Below are 9,522 nucleotides of genomic sequence, written 5' to 3'. Positions count from 1 at the left end.
TCTTTCTATTACCCACATGTTCAACATTGTTAAAAACATTGTGGCAAAGGCTAACAAGAATGGAGCAGGAAACAGAGACCAGTACCGAATATCAAGTAGAGACCAGTACTTCAGCTCTTCGTTGTAGTAAATATATGGAATTATTACGATGAAGAGAGAGAACTCGGTCAGGCGTGAATGTATTTATCTTTAATAGCACAAATAACTTGTCACACGCGTTTTGAACGTTCCCTTAGATGACAGAAACATGGAGAGTATGAGGGTCACAATTTGGATCTAATGACGCATGTTAATAAAATAATGACTTTATTTGATTAGAAATCTTGACACTTTTACTATTTTCACACATATACAATACGAGTACATATTAAATGCATTCACTTCTGCATCATTTTCTTCAGGGCTTCATGATATTCTTTGACGATCTTCCCGTATACTGGGTGAGAACTTTCCACACGTGGAAGCCATTGCTTAACGTTAGGTTGCTTCGTAGCATCAACTCCACTCTTTGGGTTTAACTGAAAAAGAGGTACCGACATCGTACATTAAATAATTGGTGAATATAATCTTATGTGTTGTATAAATTAGCTACTTTTGCTTTCTGCGTTTTCACACGTTGTGTCTAATGGTGTCAGTCAGCCTTCCCAGACGATTTAGTTCAACAAATTTCAGTATATAGGCAAAGGTCCCGAGTTCGAGTATCGGTCCGCCACACAGTTTTAATCTACCAGGAAGTTTCATATCAGCGCACATTTTGCTGTAGAGTGAAAATCTCATTCTGGAAACACCCCCCAGACTGTGGCTAAGCCATGGTTCCGCAATATCCTTTCTTTCAAGAGTGCTAGTTCTCCAAGGTTCGCAGGAGAGTTTCTGTAAATTTTGGAAGGTAGGAGACGAGGTACTGGCAGAAGTAAAGCTGCGAGAACGGGGCGTGAGTCGTGCTTGGGTAACTCAGTTGGTAGAGCACTTGCCCGCGGAAGGCAAAGGTCCCGAGTTCGAGTCTCGGTCCGGCACACAGTTTTAATCTGCCAGGAAGTTTCAAATTTCAACATAATACTGCAGCCACTATAAGTACGTGTTGGGAAAGTTAATTTTTTTTAACTGGTAACGGTAAGGAGAGCCACATATAATGTAATACACTGCCTGAGGGGACATAAAATATCTTTTACTAGCTTAGCGACCGCTGCAGACTGTATGGTCTGCACAGATATTTGTTGTTTTTCTTCAATCGAATTTACATGTTTTTTACAAATTGTAACAACATCTAAACTATTCATGCTAATTAAGGCCATAGAAGCAGTGTCGTTTTCGAATATACTTCCGACCAAAACGAAATTCTGGTAGCTGGTGTTGGAGATCTTTGTTAATTCATCCTTTTGACTTCTTGTGGTGATATCCATAGAAACTTTCATTCCTGTCACATATTTTCTAATTTCCTAAGAAGTCAAACACCAAATACGGTAAATTTAGCTTAGCTTTAGATATATTTTAAATATACCGGTAACGAAATATTTTCATTAACACTTTCATCCCCTGTTCACCCGCATTAGAGATTTAATTTAGAAAAAAAAAATTCATACTGAAATATCTCCATAAAATTTTTTATCCTTTAGCAGTAAAATTTCCAAAAGCATTGAAACGCTTACGTGTTTGTTACTAACCGAGAAGTCGAAAACGTATTTTCATACATAAAGCTTTAAAAATGCTTTAGTAGTTGTTTAATAATAATTATCACCGACTATTTCATCCACAAAGGGGCTAAATTTCCAAAAATGCTGAAATATGTATTTCTTCGTTTTTGACCGTGAAACCAAATACCAATTTTCGTAGTTCGAGATTAAAAAATGCTTTCATAGAGTCATATTTTCAAAATCCTTTGGTTCCCTATTTCACGTTCTTAGACGCGGAATTTCGCAAAATCCTTTCTTGAAAGATCCCTACAGTATAATATCAACACTCTCTCCAGATTTCAAGTTTCTAGCAGCAGCTTTTGGACTGGGTGAGGATGAGTCAGTCAGTCTTTTGTGTATAGACGGTGGTGTAATAAGAAAAATAAAAATGGAATAGATGTTTCCAGTAAGTGAGCAAAATAAGCTTTTCTACATCACAATTGACAAGTTTTTGACTACATCACATTTTCTCAACTTTATAATTGTAAATTTGACAACTTCACGTTACCTCCAATGCCAACAGACTATTAGCGACGGCGTAATCAGCAATAGTAACCTTATCTCCCGCCAGAAACTGTTTGCTGTTCAACATTCGGTTCAAAGTTTCCAGACCGTCGTTCGCTTTCTCAATGCTGCTGGGTTCCACTTCTTTGCCTTGAAATACTGGCATCTGTAGACATGAAATTAAAATCAATGGAAACGTCAGTAAGTGCTACGAAATAGTAAGAAGTTGGAATACAAAATTGCAACCCATCGAAAGCATGGCTCTATACACTCCAAATCACAATTTTGTGTCGTGGGCTAAATGATGACATGCTTTGCACAAGCCCCACTTATCTTCACAGCATTAAATAAACATACGGCACAGGTTAAAATTATAGAGTTAGTATACACATCACTTTAAAATCCTAAAATCTACCAAATGATGACTCAGTCGAAACTAGCTTCACAAAATATTGGCAGCAGTGTGGTGTTTGATACATAACAATATTATTTATACAAGTTGTGGAATATAATTTGAAAAAAAAATATCTTTCATGAAATGAGTTTCATTGCTTTGTGCATTCTCCTTCAGTTGATTATGCCGATCGTTCCTCCTTTTGATGTCTCAACTCCTCCTCCGTCACTGACAAGGTTGTGACCTCTTATACACCATATTTCTTCGGCGATCATTGCTGATGGTCTATATCAAGTATCTAAGGTCGAACTAAGATCGATACCGTGGCCCAGGATGTTTCGATTAGCAGTCAAATAAAGCCTTTCCGCTCTCTCGTCATTGTCGGCTTCTTCGCCATTCTAATCAACTCGGAAACAAAATTGTGTTATAGGGAATATGTCTTCTTCCACTACATAGACCGTAACTTGGAGCACTTAAAAATGAACTCTGACGCAAACTCGCTGTAGGTCTCTTCTTCGTCCCCGAATAAGGGTGTAAGGATAGTTAACAAATGTAGATTAGTCCACGATGGAACAGAAAAATCATTCAAAACGTTTAAGTAAAAGGAAGAGAAGTTATAAAAATAAAATTAAAATTCTTAGTGATGGGTCCTCTTCCGTGACAAAAGTTAAGAAATTATTCTGAGAAACTTTATGTGCAGTCTCTCTGACAGTCCTATTGGCAGATATTTTTGTAGGGTGACACTGTATTTGTCATGCAACTGACATTTCAGTATCCAACTGTTCTCAAAGTGATAGCCCTGGTAGTCCTACTGAAAAGGGTGTATTACGTTCAGCTTTTAGTAGAGGTAGAATCCTACCAACCAACTGCATCTTGATGTTTTGCGCTTGGATGTAACTAACTTCCAGTCTAGCTGTCGCACGGTCGTGATCCCAGTGTCCTGAGGGGAGTCGCCCTTGCTGTCATTGCCAATTTCTTCATCATTCCTAGAGGTTTCGGGCTTACATTCCGAGGATGTAGACCTCTTGCCACCACATTCCGGCTGACAACCATTCAGTCATCTTCAGGTGAGTTTGCAGCCGTAGCGCTCACAGGGCCCCGAGCTGTAGTGGTGCTATTTCTCTTTTAGTTTTCTGCACCGCTGCCTATTCTTTCACTATTCTTTGCATCTATAAAAACAACTCTTCTACTATCCATCTATCTAGACAGTAGGTAAACAATAACCGGATTTGACTGTTTTACCCGAAAGTGACTTTGGAAATTACCATTTGAACTTACTGTATCTTCAGCAGCATTCATTCGTAGCTTAAATGAAATTTTACCTGTTTATCTTCGTGACAATATTACTTCACATGTTGACGATATTCGTACTGTTAAACGTTCTTGGAGTGAGCATAACATTTCGGAAATTACCATTTGGACTTACTGTATCTTCAGCAGCATTCATTCGTAGTTTAAACGAAATCTTACCTGTTTATTTTCGTGACAATATTACTTCATATGTTGACGACATTCTTATTGCTAAACGTTCTTGGAGTGAGCATAACAAAATTTTGGATTCATTATTACGTATTTTTGCACGAGTTGGCATGACAGTGAACTTGGAAAAATCTGAATTTGGTCGTTCTCAGGTGAAATTTCTCGGTCACATTATTTCTACAGAAGGTATTCTCCCTGATCCAGAGAAATTAGACGCTATTCGTAATTATTCTGTTCCTACTACAAAACGTGATGTTCGTAGTTTCCTTGGTGTCTGTGATTTTCTTAGACGCTTTGTTAGATTGGATGATTTGGGCACACCTCGTTTTCACATTTCAGTTATGCGCACTTTGGTCCCAGAAAATGCTTTCATAAATTACGAGAAAATTGCTACTTCATTAATATGGAAAAACGCATTCGATTTGTTCTTGCCAAATGCAAATTATGTCAACAGGCTAAGCCGCCAACTGTTTCTCACAGAGCACCGTTGTTTCCTATCATTCCAGCGAAATTAAAGGACATGGCTGCAGTCGATTTGTTCGGTCCAGTGGTTCGTTCTACTAATGGTTTTGCGTACATTTTCGTAGCAGTGGAATTGACATCAAAATATGTGTGTTTTACACCTTTACGCAAAGCAACAGCTCGTTCAGTATCTAATGCTTTCATCAAACATTTTCTTAAAGAAGTTGGTCATGTTGACAAGGTTATATCAGATAATGGATCACAGTTTCGCTCTAAAATTTGGCTTCGTACTCTACGGCGTCGTAAAATTAAACCAATCTTCATTTCACTTTTTCACCCTCAATCTAACGCTTCAGAAAGATGGATGAAGGAAATCAATAAATTGTGCCGTCTTTATTGTCATCAGAATCACAGAACTTGGGATCAGTATCTTCATATTTTTCAAAACATTCTGAATGAACTTCCTAATGACTCAACTTCTTTACCGCCTCTATTGATATTAAAAAATAAAGTACCAACAAATCGCATTTCTGAAATCGTTCCTTTTCCGCCTTCACGGAAACTGCGGCATTCTGAAGTTGTCAACCTGGCTCTACAAAATATTGCATCGGCGGCTGCTAGAAGAGAGAAATCAGCTAAGCGTCCTGGTCGTTTAAAAATCTTGTCAGTTGGCCAGAAGGTGTTAATTAAGTCCCACCGTTTGTCTCATAAAGGAAAAGGCTTGTGTCGCAAATTTTTTCTGCTTTATAACGGTCCATATAGAGTTCGCAAAATTATACATGATAACACTGTTGAAGTAGAAACTCTTAAATCTCGACGCTCTAAGGGAATACATCACATATCTAACGTAAAAATTTTTGTGGAATGACATACTTGTGAGAAACCAACAGTTTACGTAAACACGCAGAGAATACAAGGATACCGCGCTGTGTTTTGGCAGCGGCACATACTCAAAGCAACAGTCAAGTCGGCGCGCCGCACAAGGCAGTCGTTGACCGCAAACAATCACTTCTTACGTCACGCGCCTACAGCTGATCGAGCGCCCAGTGTGAATGCACTGACAGCCGTAAACAAATACACAGTCTAATTTCTCGGATTAAATTCAGTATAAAACTATAGTGATTTGGTAAATTATGTTATTAACGTTCAGTATTTTTCAGGATACGGTTGTGTAAAATATTTAAGACCTTCAGGTAAATTCTGTGCGTGTCCGACGTTAAGACGACTTGCTTTGGAGAAAATTTTCAGGAAGAAGGTCATTTCGAAGATGAAACTAATAAACTAAAAAGGGTAACTATTAATTGAGTTTATTTTTCAGGTAACATAATTTCACTTAGGTACGTACTTTAGACGTAATTTGCTGCTCGCGACTACGTGACTCATACTTTGTGCTAAATTTTATGTTCTATGAAATTACTTGTGAAGCGACGTGCTTGTGTACATTTACTGATTTTGACAATTATTGATTAATGAACAGTGTTATTACTTGCGTATATTATGCATCGCTTGGCTGCTATGCTTTTTCACTGACGTCATATTTTTTTTATTATGTGCCTGCTGTGCTTAGTTATTTAAATTATAATTGTCACCTGATTAATTGTGCTGATGTGGTTAGATATGTAAGTTATACTTTGTGATTTATCTGCTTGCGCCTTCATGTTTACTTATTAAGATTACATATGAAGATTTATTTGCTTATGGCGATGTGATTCTAATGACCTGTTTATTGTGTAAGGCATGTTTGCTGCTGTGCGTATGGATTGCATATTTACACATTTCTGTTTTGTTGTCATAACTACTCTTCAATCTAGTATATAGAAATGCTGATATACTGTGTACAAATATAGAGTTTAGGTTACACTATGGTATTAATTGTAGATTGTTCGCTTGGCAGAGCCTTGTTATAGGGATTGTGCTGCATCCACTTGTTGACATTCTGTTCTCTACTGGTATATTTACTCGCTATTGCATGTTTTGCTTACGCTCAGTGCCTTATATTTTTAAGATAAGAAAATGAACTGCTATAATCCGACGAACGACATTAGTACAAGAAACTTCATAGAAGTCACATGAGCTGAGGTTTTAGGGAAGCTGTATAAATTTATGTTACCAGGAAGGAAGCTAACGACATGACATACCGAAACTAGGTATAGACTATTGACAGTCATTACACTGCATTTTTCGTGAGCAATTGAAATAGGAAGTGACACTTGACACAAGGAATACTCCACATGATTGCTTCTGCCATGATTCTTGAAGTGGTGTACACACTGTGAAATATTATGATTATTCACACTCCGTAATCGTACTTAATTACTGAGAGTTATTCGAACTAAGTCTGTTAGAGGTCATGTATGCATTTCTTTTATTTAATGATGGACAAGGAACCAAAATGTATCTTATAATTTATAATGAGTAGAAAATTTGGGTCAGATGGAATACACAGAGGTTGTGTGTGGACAATGTGTCTTCGGATTGTATGGGATGCTGAATTGAAGTTGCACTAGGATTTTATCTGTACTTGTTCGAGGAGACTGACTAGAGGAAAGAGTTGTTATGGAAGTGAAATGATATTGGTGCTGTGGTTTATATGTATCGACGTATTATTGAAGTATTAAGATTAAGTGATGATTATTGGAGTTTGGTGGATAAGAGGTAAAGTAAGTGAGGAGCATATTTTTTTTTTGTTGGTCCATATGGAACAAGGAGGATGAAGATGGCAGACTAGAACACTCAAGTAGAAAGAAGATTGCCTACACACACACTTTGTTAAATCAATAAGCAGTATACATTTTTTTTTGAAGAGAGGAAGTATTTGCATATCTTGGCTCACTGACAGTTGTTCAGCAACAGTACAATTTGATCTGGCTTGGCAAACATTGGTCTTGACATGATGACTATGACGTTGACTAACTATTATTGACTGTTATACATTGCTGCCACTACTACTTGGTACACATGATGAACATCAAATCTTGGACAGAGTTACATTTACACAGTTAACACTATTCAATTACACAGTAGCACTTAATGAGGATGAAAGATGAGTGGATGTGTTTTGTGTGTTTTCCTTTCCTAATCCTAGCCACCTATCTCCTAAATATTATTTTATTTGTTGGTAGTGGCTTGCACTGACACCCATAAATATTATAGGTTAACTGTTATTGTGTACTGTAATAGTTAATGTGACAATTAACTGATATCATTTGTGTGTTTATTATGATTTGTATGTTTAGTGTAAGAGCATTGATTATATTTTGTTAAAGAAATTGTATGTGCATTCAAACTATTGTTCATGACTGAACTGTCTCAGTAGTTATGGTGAATAGTATGGACTGTTACTTGCACTTTTTCTACATGATTGGTGCCACAAGGACATGTTTAATTTCTGCTGATGAACTGTGTGATCAGTGATTGTAAAAAAAAATTATGGACTGTTACTTGTACCTTTTCTACAATATTGGTGCCACTAGGACATGTTTAATTTCTGCTTATAAACTCTGATGAACAGTGTGATCAGTGACAGTGTATTTTATTGAACTGCTTCTGCTGAGAAATGTGACTTGTTGCTGTGTGCACCTGATCAACATTGCTGGTGCCACTAATGGACTGCTTCTACTGAAATGGTGTTACTTGTTGCTGTCTGCACCTGCTCAACATTGCTGGGTGCCACTGATGGATTGCTTCCACTGAAATGAAGTCACCTGTTGCTGTGTGCACCTGATCAACATTGCTGGTGCCACTAATGGACTGCTTCTACTGAAATGGTGTTACTTGTTGGTGTCTGCACCTACTCAACATTGCTGGGTGCCACTGATGGATTGCTTCTACTGAAATGAAGTCACCTGTTGCTGTGTGCACCTGATCAACATTTCTGGTGCCACTAGTGGACTGCTTCTACTGAAATGGTGTTACTTGTTGGTGTCTGCACCTGCTCAACATTGCGGGTGCCACTGATGGACTGCTTCTATTGAAAAAATGTTACTTATTGGTATTTGCACCTGTTGACCATTGCTGGGTGCTACTGCTGGAACTGTCAACTGCTTATTCTTGGGCTATGGAAAGCGTTTATGTGAATATTTGTATAAACTGATTTATTGTGTATTACTGTTTGTGGAAAGTTATGAGACTCTTACCTGCACATATTCGTCATTGCTGACGCTATTGATTGAACTGTTTAACCACATAATACTTGTATAAACTGTTATGTAAAGTCACATGTATGAAAGAATTTGTATTGCTTACTGTATTCTATATAATAGGTTATTGAAAGGTCAGTGCAAAGCCAAAATTTTATCTAGTTATATGATATTTACGTATTAATATTATCTTTTATTTTTGTCTGTATTTTTTTGACGAATTTGGTGGTATTTTCACCACCAATGCTGGCAAAAATACCATCAAATTCTAGCCGTGGAGGAAGGGCATATGAAAGGTGGCTACACTGAGCCACAGCGCCAGAGATCGCTAGAGAGCATTGTTCCGCCGCCTCCACGGGCTGTCATTATTGAGATGTGCTAGAGATCACTGCTTGGGGAGAGCTCGTAGTAGTCAGTTGGTGTTCAGATGTGCTAGTAGGGAGTGCTTGCTGAGATGTGATACTGAAAGGTTCTTGTTCAGATGTGGTAATAGCGAGGCGGTGTGGAGATATATTGTAATTATGAGAGTGATTTTGGTCAATATATGAAGGTAACGAAACTCGATTTATTTTTCATTATTTCCATGTTTTAAATAATGTGTCATTACAGGTTCAGTCAACAAAGCATCTGGCTTGGGTTCTTGGATTAGAGTGTAATTGTGGTTCTCTTGAGTAATTATGGTATTTGTATTTTCTTTAATTAATTCAGTATAATGTTATTTAAAAATTGTTGTGTTGTTGAAGAAGAACCGTGCCAGATGCGTACGTTGAGTCACACTCCCACACACAGAACAGTTACTCTTGTGCTTGTTGTTGCGTTGGTTTTATAGTTGCTGGGGGCTTAATTAATTAACTGTGTTAATGAAAATTTCCAT

At 37.6% G+C, this 9,522-nt stretch overlaps 1 protein-coding gene across 1 annotated transcript in view; it reads right to left on the bottom strand.

Moving 5' to 3' along the window:
• Positions 1–310: 310 nt before the first annotated feature.
• The window catches only part of LOC126234708 (glutathione S-transferase 1-like), a 29,380-nt gene continuing 20,168 nt past the window's right edge, over positions 311–9,522 (bottom strand). The window contains exons 5-6 of the mRNA XM_049943454.1: positions 2,179–2,340; positions 311–518 (exon numbers count right to left, since the gene is read on the bottom strand). Coding sequence (XP_049799411.1) covers positions 378–518; positions 2,179–2,340 — 303 coding nt within the window. The 3' untranslated portion in view covers positions 311–377. The remainder of the gene's footprint in view (positions 519–2,178; positions 2,341–9,522) is intronic.

Source organism: Schistocerca nitens, chromosome 2 (genome assembly GCF_023898315.1).
Source record: "Schistocerca nitens isolate TAMUIC-IGC-003100 chromosome 2, iqSchNite1.1, whole genome shotgun sequence".
Lineage (NCBI taxonomy): Eukaryota > Metazoa > Arthropoda > Insecta > Orthoptera > Acrididae > Schistocerca > Schistocerca nitens.
This window is presented reverse-complemented; position numbering and strand designations above follow the sequence as displayed.